A 16452-nucleotide genomic window follows, 5' to 3' on the forward strand; every position below is an offset into this window, starting at 1 on the left:
CTGTTCACAAATCCTCTCCATCCAACCTCACTGAGCTCGAGCTGTTTTGCAAGGAGGAATGGGAAAAAATGTCAGTCTCTCGATGTGCAAAACTGATAGAGACATACCCCAAGCGACTTACAGCTGTAATCGCAGCAAAAGGTGGCACTACAAAGTATTAACTTAAGGGGGCTGAATAATTTTGCACACCCAATTTTTCAGATTTTGATATGACATGTTACTAACTTGCTAAAAATTGTAAATATATGTTATGAATTTTCAAAACATACAATATGTTATGAATTACAATTTGCTGTGGCTAACGTTAGCTATGTGGCTAGGTGGCGAACACTTAGGTTAGGAGTTACGTTAAAGGGTTTTAAGGTTAGCTAGTGAACATGTCAAGTAGTAGCAAGGTATTGGAAATGTGTATGTAGTTGAAATGTTGCTAATTAGTTAAAATGCTAAAGTTGTCAATGATGAGATTCGAACATACAAACATTGGGTCGGTAGAGCTTCACCACCAACCAACCCTCCTTTCGTTTTTATCTTTAAGTAACAGTCTGTCTCATGTAACCACACCAAACGTAACATATACTAATTTGAGTATCCCGGATTTACGTTTAGTATGTTACATCTAGTCTATGAGACCAGGTTGTGGATAATGACAAGTTACACATCCTAAAAAGAGTCATTTATTCTGCAAAGTCGATTGGACACACACACCACACAAACCTGATAACGGAACTACACAATCTGTGAACCCAAGGCTAGGCTACAGAAGCTGTCACAATCAATAAAAATCCTAATCAATAAAATACGGTCCAGGCATCGGCCTGCTTGTGACAAACACAACTGTAGCGCGGAAGAAAATCACAATGACACGTGCTTAAAGCAGCGCTTAGCTCTGTGTCAAGAAACTGAGAAGTGGCTCTTTACGTACAGCTTTATGTCAACCAGGTTCGACATCAAACTACACAGCCCCTGATTCCATTTAGATATTGTGTATAATATCTAGGATGAGAGGATCAAGGAAATGTCACACTCACACACTGAACATCACCTCAAGTGAAACAGACTATTTTCTTTAGATAATAAAAAACCTTTGTCATACCTTCTTCATGCATTCTCTGCAGACATAAAGTCAGGCTTCTTCTCCAACCCGGCATGTCGGTACAGATGACTCCGGTCTGTGAAAAGGATGATGATGTTGTAGTAAGGCAAACAAACGATGTTGACGGAGGAGAATGGTCATAAACTGGTACTTCTCTTCTGTTTAGCCTATAGACAGCAGCGTGCGATGCAATAAGCGTCCTATTCATTCCCTCTGCGGCACTTCAATGGAAAAAAAAACAAGTGCGAGTGAGTCCCGGGAAGTGTTAGAAAACGATTTTTTCATTTATTTATTTTTCGACCGTTGGACGTTGGTAGATTTTGGAGAGGTAGTCCGTTACTCGTTGCACAAACACACACCGCTTGGGAAGCAGAGAGACTGAGAGCATGACTCAAAGGTTACGCTCTCTCGGTCACTAATGTGTTTGGCAAAGTGTATGATTCGCGCTGCTGCCTGCATGCCTCGGAACGGGAACACTCCGGAACAGAGTCGCTGCCGGTAGGCTATTCGGTTTGACATCTCACTGGCATCAGCAGTGCGTAGAGGCAGAATCCACACACACAAACACAGTGAGACACGCACTCGTACACACACACGTATAGGCCTCTATAGCTATGATAACCTGTTTAGCAGTGTCCCATCTTCAAATATGACTTCAGTAGCATTTCCATCACTTTTCTCTCGGAGAACAGGACGATACGGGTGATGATGAAGTTGATTTAGTGTACCAGAGACATGACTCACTCTAAAGGTCCTGGGGAAAGTAAAGCAAAATGATCATGTTCTTGCAGAGTAGTCTACCCCCTGTGGATAGGCCATCTGCAGGTGGCCTCAGGGGTACTAGTGCCCCACATTAAAGAAACAATATTCTAAACCAACACATAGTACCAGTGTGGGAAGCCCAAACACAAATAGGAATGAAAGTGAGTTATGCTTATGAATGTGTTATGAATTGGTCATAAAGTCTTTATGTAGGTAGTACATCATAATTCCATTCTCCTGGCCAACCACCACACACCTCTCACTCACACATGCGCTATTGGTCATCAACCAATCATTGCATGCCTACTCGGTACCCTTCAATAGTCTTTCTTAAATGCGGTCATATCTACTTCCCAGAGAACATAAGACAAGTTCCCTCCCTGGCACTCTGTACTGTTTCTTCATTCTCATCACACCCCATGCCCGTGTCTGCTTCTGCTGCTTGGAGCGCAGCCACCAGGTGTTTCATTCTCATCACACCTCATGCCAGTGTCTGCTTCTGCTGCTTGGAGCGCAGCCACCAGGTGTTTCCTTCTCATCACACCTCATGCCAGTGTCTGCTTCTGCTGCTTGGAGCGCAGCCACCAGGTGTTTCCTTCTCATCACACCCCATGCCAGTGTCTGCTTCTGCTGCTTGGAGCGCAGCCTCCAGGTGTTTCCTTCTCCCTCTCTTCAGGTTTACCTTGAGGTTTTCCCACAGGTCGATGTTGCTGGCCTTGACTGACCATATGATGCAGGGCTGGATGGACAACTCCTGTCCTCGGGCCTGATTGGCGTCACGGTTTCCCCAGCCCAAGCTAACACACCTGATTAAACTAATGATATTCTAAACTGGAGACCATGATTTGTTGATTATTAGCGTCAGGTCTGTCAGCAGCATCACCAAACAGACACCTGAGGACTGGGGTTGCCCCTCCCTGACCGATCCCGAGGACTGGAGTTGCCCCTCCCTGACCGATCCCGAGGACTGGAGTTGCCCCTCCCTGACCGATCCCGAGGACTGGAGTTGCCCCTCCCTGACCGATCCCGAGGACTGGAGTTGCCCCTCCCTGACCGATCCCGAGGACTGGAGTTGCCCCTCCCTGACCGATCCCGAGGACTGGAGTTGCCCCTCCCTGACCGATCCCGAGGACTGGAGTTGCCCCTACCTGACCGATCCCGAGGACTGGAGTTGCCCCTCCCTGACCGATCCCGAGGACTGGAGTTGCCCCTCCCTGACCGATCCCGAGGACTGGAGTTGCCCCTCCCTGACCGATCCCGAGGACTGGAGTTGCCCCTCCCTGACCGATCCCGAGGACTGGAGTTGCCCCTCCCTGACCGATCCCGAGGCCTGGAGTTGCCCCTCCCTGACCGATCCCGAGGACTGGAGTTGCCCCTCCCTGACCGATCCCGAGGACTGGAGTTGCCCCTCCCTGACCGATCCCGAGGACTGGAGTTGCCCCTCCCTGACCGATCCCGAGGACTGGAGTTGCCCCTCCCTGACCGATCCCGAGGACTGGAGTTGCCCCTCCCTGACCGATCCCGAGGACTGGAGTTGCCCCTCCCTGACCGATCCCGAGGACTGGAGTTGCCCCTCCCTGACCGATCCCGAGGACTGGAGTTGCCCCTCCCTGACCGATCCCGAGGACTGGAGTTGCCCCTCCCTGACCGATCCCGAGGACTGGAGTTGCCCCTCCCTGACCGATCCCGAGGACTGGAGTTGCCCCTCCCTGACCGATCCCGAGGACTGGAGTTGCCCCTCCCTGACCGATCCCGAGGACTGGAGTTGCCCCTCCCTGACCGATCCCGAGGACTGGAGTTGCCCCTCCCTGACCGATCCCGAGGACTGGAGTTGCCCCTCCCTGACCGATCCCGAGGACTGGAGTTGCCCCTCCCTGACTGATCCCGAGGACTGGAGTTGCCCCTCCCTGACCGATCCCGAGGACTGGAGTTGCCCCTCCCTGACCGATCCCGAGGACTGGAGTTGCCCCTCCCTGACCGATCCCGAGGACTGGAGTTGCCCCTCCCTGACCGATCCCGAGGACTGGAGTTGCCCCTCCCTGACTGATCCCGAGGACTGGAGTTGCCCCTCCCTGACCGATCCCGAGGACTGGAGTTGCCCCTCCCTGACCGATCCCGAGGACTGGAGTTGCCCCTCCCTGACCGATCCCGAGGCCTGGAGTTGCCCCTCCCTGACCGATCCCGAGGCCTGGAGTTGCCCCTCCCTGACCGATCCCGAGGACTGGAGTTGCCCCTCCCTGACCGATCCCGAGGACTGGAGTTGCCCCTCCCTGACCGATCCCGAGGACTGGAGTTGCCCCTCCCTGACCGATCCCGAGGACTGGAGTTGCCCCTCCCTGACCGATCCCGAGGACTGGAGTTGCCCCTCCCTGACCGATCCCGAGGACTGGAGTTGCCCCTCCCTGACCGATCCCGAGGACTGGAGTTGCCCCTCCTTGACCGATCCCGAGGACTGGAGTTGCCCCTCCTTGACCGATCCCGAGGACTGGAGTTACCCCTCCCTGACCGATCCCGAGGACTGGAGTTGCCCCTCCCTGACCGATCCCGAGGACTGGAGTTGCCCCTCCCTGACTGATCCCGAGGACTGGAGTTGCCCCTCCCTGACTGATCCCGAGGACTGGAGTTGCCCCTCCCTGACCGATCGATCGATCATAGAAGAAATAGCTGAGCTTTTGGGGAAACAATTTTTCCTTGAAGTTCTTTTTAATTATTTGAAATATGAAAACATAACATTCTTGTTTCTAACAATCAATTGGAAGAAAATCTTTCACAAAAACAGTTTCAAATTTGACAGAACATTGTTTTGTAATCTATGGATGTTTTGAGCAGGTTTTAATTAAGGTTTTAATTAAGGTTTTAATTAAGGTAGTTTCCCTCAATGGTAACCATTTAAATCTGGATCATCGTAAACTGAACGATGAAACCTCAATCGGTCTTTAGAGAAATTTCATCATGAAATATGGTCTTAAAGTCTGTTAGAGAAAGAGAGAGAGGGGCCACTATGGAGTTTAACAGGTGGTAGTTAGCCCAGATCTGGGACTAGGATAGATGGTAGAAGTGTCTCTGGAGTAGTAGCCCATTCATTCTCTGTGGGGGTAGGAGGAGGAGTGGAATGTCCTTCTGTGCCTGGATCACTGCTCGTTCGTCGCTCCGTCTGCGATGGACGATACGGCTCCCTGGCCTTTGTTGACGTCGCTGATACAGGCCCACTGGCCGTCTGCCGACTCCTTCCACAACGTCACCTGGAGACAGCCGACAACAATATACATCAGAAAACAACACTGGCAGTCTTTCCAACTCCTTCCACAACGTCACCTGGAGACAGCCGACAACAATATACATCAGAAAACAACACTGGCAGTCTTTCCAACTCCTTCCACAACGTCCGTCACCTGGACAAGAAGGACAGGGAACCAAGGGGATCCTTTGTGACGGAACTGATGTATAAACTCGCTGTACTTTCAGACGCTTTGCATAAAGTATCTGCTAAGTGGTATAAATGATACGTTGCTGAGGATCAAGTTTATTCAGCTGCCTAGTAAAAGAGTCACCACTGACCGCGTGTGTGCGTGTATGAATGTGTGTACTGACCTTGTGTGTGCGTGTGTGTGTGTGCGCGTGTATGTATGTATGTATGTATGTATGTATGTGTGTGCGCGTGTATGTGTGTACTGACCGTGTGTGTGCGTGTAATGTGTATGCGTGTATGTGTGTGTGCGTGTATGTGTGTGTGTGTGCGTGTAATGTGTATGCATGTGTATGTGTGTACTGACCGTGTGTGTGCGTGTAATGTGTATGTATGTGTATGTGTGTGCGTGTGTGTGTGTGTGTACTGACCTTGTTATCCCCCCCGGACACGGCCAGGATGTTTCCAGTGACGGACCAGCTGACATGCCACACCACGTCGTTGAACTTGTGGAGGAGTTTAGCCGTCCACGTGTTGCCTGAAAGGTCGTCACACGTCCAGATGAAGACCCTGCCGTCCTGCACGCAGACAGCAAGAGAGATTTCGTGTTAGGTGTTTTTGTTCTGAGGTAAAGGTCATAAATACTCACTGGCAGACCAGAAAATGACAAACTGTGCCAACACACTTTAAAAAGATGATAACAGTCCAATTTCAATTCACGAGTGCCTTTTACTTTCAATGAGAATGAAAACATCCCAATTGTTAAATAAACTGACACTTTTAGAATTATTTGAATTCCAACAATCAAAATGGAATTGACCGTGAGCAGTTTGTTGGTTATATGAAATGAGCCAAAATCACAAACAATGTAGGATCCTGTGGACCCCAGGAACAATAGCTGGTTCATTCCACCAATAGGTGCCTTTTGGACAGGCAAACCTTTAAGAAATTAACGTTCAACTCTCTCTTCTTTCAACATTCAATTGCCTGGAGGATATGTTTAGCCTACGGAAAAACACATTTTCCCATCTCAGGCATTAAAATCCTATGAACTAAGAGCATTTTATCTGCATTGTACCACACTGTCTATCGCCCCCGTTACAGACACTTATGTACAATGCATTCGGAAAGTATTCAGACCCCTTGACTTTCCACATTGTTACATTACAGCCTTATTCTAAAACATTTTTCCCCCTCAATCTACACACAATAATACCCCCATCATGACAAAGCAAAAACAGGTTTACATTTTTTATAAAATAAACGAATATCACATATACATAAGTATTCAGACCCGTTACTCAGTACTTTGTTGAAGCCCCTTTGGCAGCAATATCATTAGATTAGACCCTCAAGTGTTCTTGGTTATGATGCTACAAGCTTGGCACACCTGTATTTGGGGAGTTTCTCACAATCTTCTCAAGCTCTGTCAGGTTGGATGGGGAGCATCGCTGCGCAGCTATTTTCAGGTCTCTCCAGAGATGTTCGATCAGGTTCAAGTCCGGGCTCTGGCTGGGCCACTCAAGGACATTGCGAGACTTGTCCCCGAAACCACTCCTGCGTTGTCTTAGCTGTGTGCTTAGGGTCGTTGTCGAATTGGAAGGTGAACCTTCGCCCAAGTCTGAGATCCTGAGTGCTCTGGAGCAGATTTTCATCAAGGATCTCTCTGTACTTTGCTCCATTCATCTTTCCCTCAACCCCGACTAGTCTCCCAGTCCCTGCAGCTGAAAAACATCCACATAGCTGCCACCACCATTCTTCACCGTAGGGATGGTGCCGGGTTTCTGCCAAACGTGATGCTTTGCATTCAGGCCAAAGAGTTCAATCTTGGGTTTCATCAGACCAGAGAATCTTGTTTCACATGGTTGAGAAACAATGGTTGTCCTTCTGGAAGGTCCTCCCATCTCCATAGAGGAACTCTCGAGCTCTGTCAGTGACCATCGGGTTCTTGGTCACCTCCACGACCAAGGCCCTTCTGCCCCGATTGCTCAGCATTTTGGCTGGGCGGCCAGCTCTAGGAAGATTCGTTAGTTCCAAACTTCTTCCATTGAAGAATGATGGAGGCCACTGTGTTCTTGGGGACCTTCAATGCTGCAGAAATGTTTTGGTACCCTTCCCGAAATCTGTGCCGACACACAATCCTGTCTCGGAGCTCTATGGACAATTCCTTCGACCTCACCTTAGTTTTTTCTCTGACATGCACAGTCTACTGTGGGATCTTATAAAGACAGGTGTGTGCCTTTCCAAATCAAGTCCAATCAATAGAATGTAACACAGGTGGACTCCAATCAAGTTGTAGAAACATCAAGGATCATCAATGGAAACAGGATGCACCTGAGCTCAATTTCAAGTCTCATAGAAATGGGTCTGAATAATTATGTAAATATGGTATTTCTGCTTTTATCTTGAATACATTTGAAAAAAAAAATCTAAAAACCTGTTTTCGCTTTGTCATTATGGGGATGTGGATTGATGAGAATCAATTTTAGAATAAGGCTGTAACTTAACAAAACGGGGGAAAAGTCAAGGGGTCGGAATACTTTCTGAATGCAGTGCAACTGTCTACCAACTTAAATAAAAGCATGTTTGAGATGAATCTAATATTTTCTCATTGATAAAGTATCCTTGTACAAATAAACGTCATATCAAACCTAAAACCTCAACCCTGTTAGAGGCCCAACTAACTAACTTCATCTGTGAAGATCAGCCATTACTCCTCATGTGGTCCCATGCTCTTCACCACACGGTGTTCATGAAATTAGGAATTACACATATGTTCCACACAAAATGAAAGTTAAATCAAATTTAAGGTTTCCTAACATTAACTGAGCGAACAGGGTTGACATGTTGAGCTTTACCACAGTCAAAGATGATGAAACAATTATAAAATTAGAGCACCATGCTGTTCAGAGGACCCAAACAACGCTGTGAATCATTTCATCTGGTGGAATGGCCCATTATTTGAAAGGGGTTAATTGTTTAACCACACTTGGGTAGGGGACAGTATTTTGACATCATGATGAAAAGCGTGCACATAGTAAACTGCCTGATACTCAGGCCCAGAAGCTAGGATATGCATAACAATTGTAGATTTGGATAGAAAACACTTTAAAGTTTATAAAACGGTTAACATTATGTCTATGTGTATAACAGAACTGCTATGGCAGGCAAAACCCAGAGGACAACCCCCCCCCCCCCCCCCCACCCCCCAAAAAATCATTGGCTATCACTTTTATTATAAGGCCAAGTCATACCAGATAGCAGTTCCTAGGGCTTCCATCTATAAAAAAATAGTTTTAGGCTGGTTTTTGGAAAAATGAGCCAGAAATTGTAGTTTTTCTAAGTGGCTCCCATTTTGGCTGTAGTGTTTCCAAGCACGTGGTAGAGAGCGCGTTCTTTGGTATTTTTCTCAGGTAAAGACAATAATGATTTTCCGCCTTAAATTTTATTGTTTAGGGTACCTATGGTTTTTTTGTTGAATTTTTACCCCTTTTTCTCCCCAATTTCATGGTATCCAATTGTTTAGTAGCTACTATTTTGTCTCATCGCTACAACTCCCGTACGGGCTCGGGAGAGACGAAGGTTGAAAGTCATGCGTCCTCCGATACACAACCCAACCAAGCCGCACTGCTTCTTAACACAGCGCGCATCCAACCCGGAAGCCAGCCGCACCAATGTGTCGGAGGAAACACCGTGCACCCGTGCAACCTTGGTTAGCGTGCACTACGCTGGTGAGCGATGAGACAAGGATATCCCTACCGGCCAAGCCCTCCATAACCCGGACGACGGACCTCCCGGTCGCGGCCGGGAGACTGAGCCTGGGCGCGAAGCCAGGGTCTCTGGTGGCACAGCTGGCGCTGCAGTACAGCACCCTTAACCACTGCACCACCCGGGAGGCCCAGGGTACCTAAAGGTTTGATTATAAATGTTGTTTGACTTGTTTGGAAAAGTTTATTAGTAACGTTTGGGATTAATTTTGTATGTATTTTGATGGAGGGAAACTGAGTGGATTACTGACTGAAGCGCGCCAGCTAAACTTAGTTTTTATGGATATAAAAAAGGACATTATCGAACAAAAGGACCATTTGTGATGTAACTGGGACCTTTTGGAGTGCCAACAGAAGATGATCAAAGGTAAGGCATTTTTTATAGAGGTATTTCTGACTTTCGTGTCACACCTGCCTGGTTGAAATATGTTTTTCATGTGTTAGTATGCGGGGCGCTGTTCTCAGATAAATCGCATGGTGTGCTTTCGCCGTAAAGCCTTTTTGAAATCTAACACAGCGGCTGGATTAACAAGAAGTTAAGCTTTATTTTGATGTATTACATTTGTGACTTTATGAAAGTTTATTATTTATAATACTGTAGTTTGAATTTCGCGCTTTGCAATTTCACCGGTTGTTGAATTTCACCGGCTGTTGCAATTTTTGACCGGACGCTACTGTCCTACGACACCATAAGAAGATAAGTTTGACATTAAAACGAGGGACAAACAAAGGCATTTGCTAATCACATTCATATAAATAGTGATCTTCAGAAACGATTCAAAGCAGAAAAATAACTAGGCCTTTACAACGATGGTGAAACTTGGGAGACATTTTTAGATAAAAGTGTGTTCAAATCTTCCTGGAAGTGACACAGGGTTGAAGGAGGGAAATGTCAAAATGCTGAATTTTAGCATTTTAAAAAGCCTTCATTCATACATGAATAAAATGAATTTATTGAATTCTGTGTGGTCTATATTAAAGTGCACTTCATTTTTTTTTTATTCAATATGGTTGCATAATTTATACTTAACATTTTTGTGGAACGACCACACTTCTGCTTGTTCAACAACTAATTGGGATCCAAATAAAAGATCTTAATTTGAGACAGTTTGCTAAAGTAGAAAAAAAAAAATCCTGCAGCAACAGGAAATGTGAATTACTATGTTGATTAAAATTCACAAGACCTATTTGTAGGGGAAGATACATTTTTAAGAAAGGGAAAATGAAGTCTGAAATGTAAAAGTGGAAATTACAAACATCAAAAAAAAACATTTTAAACCTCAAATACACTACACATTTATTCCAGGAAAGTTAACCTGCAACAGGGTAAGCAAATAAAAGATCCTACATCTGTAAAAGCCATTCAATGTTTTTTTTCCTCTAACGGTAGGTTACCTGAGAGCAGCTGGCGATGGTGCTGGTGGGTAGTCCTATGGAGGGAGCCCAGCCTACATCTCTGACCCAATCACTGTGAGCCTCCAGCTTCTGGTCCTCCTTCCATTGGCCATCCTCCTCTCTAAGAAAGAAGACGTACAAACCTGTCTGGAAGCCATTTTATTCAAACTCCTCACTTGCCATAGGAACCTATTTGGTAACACCTTACATAAAAGTTGTTCACACAGTTATAACTATATCAAGTTGTTATTACAAAGAGAAAAGATGTTACTGTAAGTAAGTAAATGGTAAATATTTGGAGTGATTTCATGGAACTATACGTCACTGTACCCCTTGACTTGTTGATTTTTTCTCTCACCCATCTACACACATAATAACAAAGTGAAAACATGTTCTTAGAAATGTTTGCACATTTATTTAAAATGAAATATAGAAATATCTAATTTACATAGAGTACCAGTCAAAAGCTTGACCTACTCATTCAAGGATTTCTCATTATAGAATAGTGAAGACATCAAAACTATGAAATAACACATGGAATCATGTAGTACCCAAAAAGTGTTAAATCAAAATATATTTTATATTTGAGATTCTTCAAAGTAGCCACCCTTTGCCTTGATGATAGCTTTGCACACTTGGCATTCTCTCAACCAGCTTCATGAGATAGTCACTTGGAATGCATTTCTATTAACAGGTGTGGAATTTTTTTCAAATCAAATTGTCACATGCACTGAATATGCTTACTTTCTTTCCTTCTTACTGCGTTTGAGTCAATCTGTTGTGTTATGACAAGGTAGGGAGGTATAGAAGGTAGGGCTCCCAAGTGGCACAGCGGTCTAAGGCACTGCATCTCAGTGCAAGAGGTGTCACTACAGTCCCTGGTCCGAATCCATGCTGTAACACATCCGACCGTGATTGGGAGTCCCATAGGGTGGAGCACAATTGGCCCAGCGTCGTCCAGGTTTGGCCGGGGTAGGCCGTCATTGTAAATAAGAATTTGTTCTTAACTGACTTTCCTAGTTAAATAAAAAAATTAAAAATACAGAAGATAGCATAGTATTTGATAAATACCATGTCATTATTCTGGCATGAACAGCTCAAATAAGCAAAGAGAAATGACAGTCCATCATTACTCTAAGACATGCAGGTCAGTCAATACAGAAAATTAAGAACGTTGAAAGTTTCTTCAAGCCAGTCGCAAAAACCACCAAGCACTATGACGAAACTGGCTCTCGTGAGGACCGCCAGAGGAAAGGAAGAACCAGAGTTACCTCTGCTGCAGAGGATAAGTTCATTAGAGTTACCAGCCTCAGAGATTGCAGCCAAAATAAATGCTTCACAGAGTTCAAGTAACAGACACATCTCAACATCAAATGTTCAGAGGAGAATCAGTGTGAATCAGGCCTTCATGGTCGAATTGCTGCAAATAAACCACTACTAAAGGACACCGACAATAAGAGGAGACTTGCTTGAACCAAGAAACACGAGTAAGGGACATTAGACCGTTGGACATCTGCCCTTTGGTCTGATGAGTCCAAATTTGAGATTTTTGGTTCCAACCGCTGTCTTTGTGAGACGCAGAGAAGGTGAGCAGATGATCTCTGCATGTGTGGTTCGAACCATTAAGCATGTAGGAGGTGGTGTGATGGTGCTTTGCTGGTGACACTGATTTATTTAGAATTCAAGGCACACTTAACCAGCATGGCTACCACAGCATTCTGTAATGATACGCCATCCCATCTGGTTTGTGCTTAGTGGGACGATCATTTGTTTTTCAACAGGACAATGACCCAACACACCTCCAGGCTGTGTATGGGCTATTTTACCAAGGAGAGTGATGGAGTGCTGCATCAGATGACCTGGCCTCCACAATCACCCGATTGAGATGGTTTGGGATGAGTTGGACTACAGAGTGAAGGACAAGCAGCCAACAAGTGCTCAGCATACGTGGGAACTCCTTCAAGACTGCTGGAAAAGCATTCCAGGTGAAGCTGGTTAAGAGAATGCCAAGAGAGTGCAAAGCTGGCATCAAGGCAAATGATGGCTACTTTGAAGAATCTAAAATACATTCCGATTTATAACTTTTTTTGATTACTACATGATTCCATGTGTGTTATTTCATAGTTGTGAGGTCTTCACTATTATTCTACATGTTAGAAAGGAGTAAAAAAAAAGAAATATAGAAAAACCCTTGAATGAGTAGGTGTCCAAACTTTTGTCTGTAACCAAGTATTCATACCCATTTGCTATGACATTTCAAGTTGAGCTCAGGTGCATCCTGTTTCCTTTGATCATCCTTGAGCTGTCATTACAACTTGATTGGAGTCCACCTGTGGCCAATTCAGTTGTTTGGACACGATTTAAAAAGTAAACACACCTGTCTATATAAAGTCCCACAGTTGACAGGGCATGTCAGAGCAGAACCTATACCCTGAAGTCCAAGGAACTGTCAATAGATCTCAGAGACAGAATTGTGATGAGGCATATATCTGGGGAAGGGTAAAAACATATCTGGGGAAGGGTATGAAACAATCTGTGTGTGTAGAAAGTGTCCAAGAGCAGTGGTCTCCATCATTGGGAAAAATACAGAACTACCCAGACTGTGCCTAGAGCTGGCTGTCCAACCAAACTGAGCAATCAGTCAATAAGGACATGACCAAGAACCCAATGACCTGCCAGAAGAGAGAAGTCTCTACAGCAATTCACCATTCTGAGCTTAATGGCAGAGTGGCCATGCAGAAGATAAGACACCCTCCAAACGTTTGCTACTTACTTCCAGAGTTTGACCAGGTTGTCGCAGCCTCCTGAGACAAACCTCTTGATGAAGTTGGGTTTCTGACCCGAGGGCTGGTCTATCAGACTACCTGGCACCACAGATGGAGCCCAGCTCACTGCGTTACAGCCAATCTAACAGGACAGAGGGGAAGGTTTCAAAACAGTCACATGTACAGACCAAGGACATGAATTCATATATACTCAATTAGGACTATGACAACTTACCACAGAAGGACTGTCACAACAGACATTGATTTAATGTTACTCTTTAGGTTTACTCATATTAACCCAGCCCTTAGAGAAAATACTTAATGTCGGTTTACAAATTAAAGTGAAAACAGTAGTTCATTACTCACTGTGTGTGCATTGCTGATCTTCTTAATGTCCCACTGTTGATCCCCAGAACAGGTGACCAATGAGATGGCTCCATCCGAGCTGCCACAGGCCAGGATCAGACCAAAGTCATAGGGACCCCAGCACACTGAATTCACTGAAGCCACAAGGAAGCCAGGAAGTACTCATTAATATACACTAAAAACACAGAGCTTTTGACAATGCTTAATTGCAGTGTTATTCATCCCCGGTTCTGAATAGGGCTTTGATCGAAAGTGAAACTAAACACGTTGCATACCCAGTGGGTCCCAAGCACCAGGTTTAAAGAACTCCATTTGAACATTTTCAATAAGATCATTGAAAATATTCAAACCATATATACCAAACTGTATGAACTCACTGTACAGTATGTCGCTCTGGATAAGAACATCTGCGAAATGACGTAAAATATGAATTGAATTTGTGAGTGATTTACCTGAAGAGTCATGTCCAGTGTACTCGTACATCTTATCCCAGGTTCCGTTCTCTTCCTTCCATATGATCACCTTCCTGTCATAGGAACAGGAGGCCAGGATGTTGCCGTACATGGGGTGAGCCCAGGCCACCTGCCACACAGGACCCTCATGGCTGCAGAGAGAGGAGATCGAGGCAGACAGTAAAAAGAGTGTCTGGATACAGCACTTCACAGGTAATGGAGAGGGGAGATGAAACAGGGACATGGCAGTTCAATCTGTGTGGGCTGGAAAATAAGTGTTGCATGTCGATCATTGCAATATCTGTGGTGCTGCTCATGGCAACTTCCTTTCGATGAGTCAACCTTTAAAGCTTTAATCAAGCAGTCACATCTTACCCTCTCAGATCTGCCACTAGGATTTGTCCTCCGTTTTTAACATCGAAGATCTTGACAGACCTGTCAGAAGAGCAGGTGGCCAGTCTGGTGCCATAATAATCCATCTGGGCATCATGCTTAAAACACAAGAGCATGTCATAAGAGGTCAAAGGTTGCAATTATTACGTTAGATTAGTCAAAATAGAGTGAGTTAGATAGCAACTAAAATTCGATTAAATCGGGGATAAATAAAGTACATTCAGTTGATATATAGTAATTTGCTACAGCTGGTTGAATTTACGGGACATTGAATTAACAATCCATTCAAACTCAAATCAGCTAGATAAATGACAGTAGCTAGCTAACGTTAGCTAGTAGCTGTCACAAGAAAACTACTTACGATCATGTCCTCGTGGGAGGTGTCCACCGTGTTGATGACGGAAACCTATAATTCATGAAACACAAGAAGTTAGAGATTTGATAGAACGCCAGTCTAAAAAGCTAACGTTGCGTTAGTTAGCTAAATCTAACTTTGCTAGTTACACAAACTAGCTAACGTTAGCTAGCTACTTAACTGGCTAGATAGAAGCTTGAACTAATCGCAGAGATGCCGTTAATGCATAAAACAGCATTACACGATCTTGTAACATACATTACTCTTTAATAGTCTATTTAGTAGTAAACAATAAGTAACTACAACCTAATAAAAATACACTTATTCAGCTTAGCAACTTGACACGTTAGCTATCTAACGTTAACAGTTACCTTGCTAACCGGCTAACAACTGCAGTCAGAAATACCAGAAATGATGTTACTTACCATGATTGAAGATTATCGTAATGACTTTGTACCTAAACAGAGAAATTGCACTGCCAGACGTGTAACCCTGTTATCAATATATTTCGGTTTTACGATGTATCAAGAACGACGTGGCAACAACTTCACAACCACTGAAAAAAACAACTTCCGTGTGCGTGCACCAACGTTCCGGTTGAAACAAGCATTTCGCTTACAAATAGTTCCGTGAAAGATAATTTCCTATGTGGTGAGCATTAGTTCCACCTGGTGGCAGTAGAAACGACAAATACATTTTACTCATAACACAATGGTGCCTATTTATAAAGCACCGTGCAAGTGTCTTGTTTCCAAGTTTATTATTGGCCTAAATTATATTCCAACTAGGGGCTCCCGGGTGGCACAGTGACACTGCATTTCAGTGCAAGAGTCGTCATTGCAGTACCTGGTTCAAATCCAGGCTGCATCACATCTGGCTGTGATTGGGAGTCCTATAGGACGGCACACAGTTGGTCCAGGTTTGACTGGGATAGTCTGTCATTGTAAATACGGATTTCTTCTGAACTGAATTGCCTAGTTTAAAAGATATTGCCATGTTCTCCGACTGAAACTTCTGCTCCACTATTTCAGAGCTTTTATCCATAACTTTTATCATATTTAAATTGACTGTAACCGGTAGTCAAGGTGTCGAATATCTCATAAAACATCTCCAATCAATTGGAGAAAATGACATCACTGACAAAGATTTTCGGTAAGAAAGCAGACTGCTTTGCAATGCAAGTTTGAGTGTGGAATGACACAGTAATAATGTATCAACAATGACTGTCATTTATTTCTTTGTCGGTCACTAAGTATGTTTGCCTACTTTTATGATAATTTATCAGTGGCTTTAAAAGTAGTCCAGAACCTTTCTCACCTATTATGGTAATAAAATAATAGAATGCAATAGAATAATAGAATAATAGAATAATAGAATGTAATAGAATAATAGAATAATAGAATGTAATAGAATAATAGAATAATATAATGTAATATAATAATAGAATAATAGAATAATAGAATGTAATAGCATAATAGAATAATAGAATAATATAATGTAATATAATAATAGAATAATAGAATAATAGAATGTAATAGCATAATAGAATAATAGAATAATATAATGTAATATAATAATAGAATAATAGAATAATAGAATGTAATAGCATAATAGAATAATAGAATAATAGAATGTAATAGAATAATAGAATAATAGAATGTAATATAATAATAGAATAATAGAATAATAGAATGTAAT

The 16452-nt window shown here is 43.9% G+C and overlaps 1 protein-coding gene across 2 annotated transcripts; it reads right to left on the minus strand.

Moving 5' to 3' along the window:
- Positions 1-4539: 4539 nt before the first annotated feature.
- Positions 4540-15416, minus strand: sec13 (SEC13 homolog, nuclear pore and COPII coat complex component). 2 transcript variants are annotated; one of them, XM_021610740.2, is made up of 9 exons: positions 15180-15416; positions 14761-14805; positions 14382-14497; positions 14007-14158; positions 13555-13688; positions 13197-13330; positions 10424-10544; positions 5693-5839; positions 4540-5097 (listed from the first exon to the last, which is right to left on the minus strand). In XM_021610740.2, exons 1-9 carry the CDS (start codon positions 15180-15182, stop codon positions 4987-4989), a joined length of 963 nt encoding a protein of 320 aa, XP_021466415.2. In that variant the 5' UTR covers positions 15183-15416; the 3' UTR covers positions 4540-4986. The 2 variants fall into 2 exon arrangements, with proteins under 2 accessions (XP_021466415.2, XP_036840115.1); XM_036984220.1 differs by having other exon boundaries at positions 4540-5170.
- Positions 15417-16452: the final 1036 nt, after the last annotated feature.

Source organism: Oncorhynchus mykiss, chromosome 7 (assembly GCF_013265735.2).
Source record: "Oncorhynchus mykiss isolate Arlee chromosome 7, USDA_OmykA_1.1, whole genome shotgun sequence".
Taxonomy (NCBI): domain Eukaryota; kingdom Metazoa; phylum Chordata; class Actinopteri; order Salmoniformes; family Salmonidae; genus Oncorhynchus; species Oncorhynchus mykiss.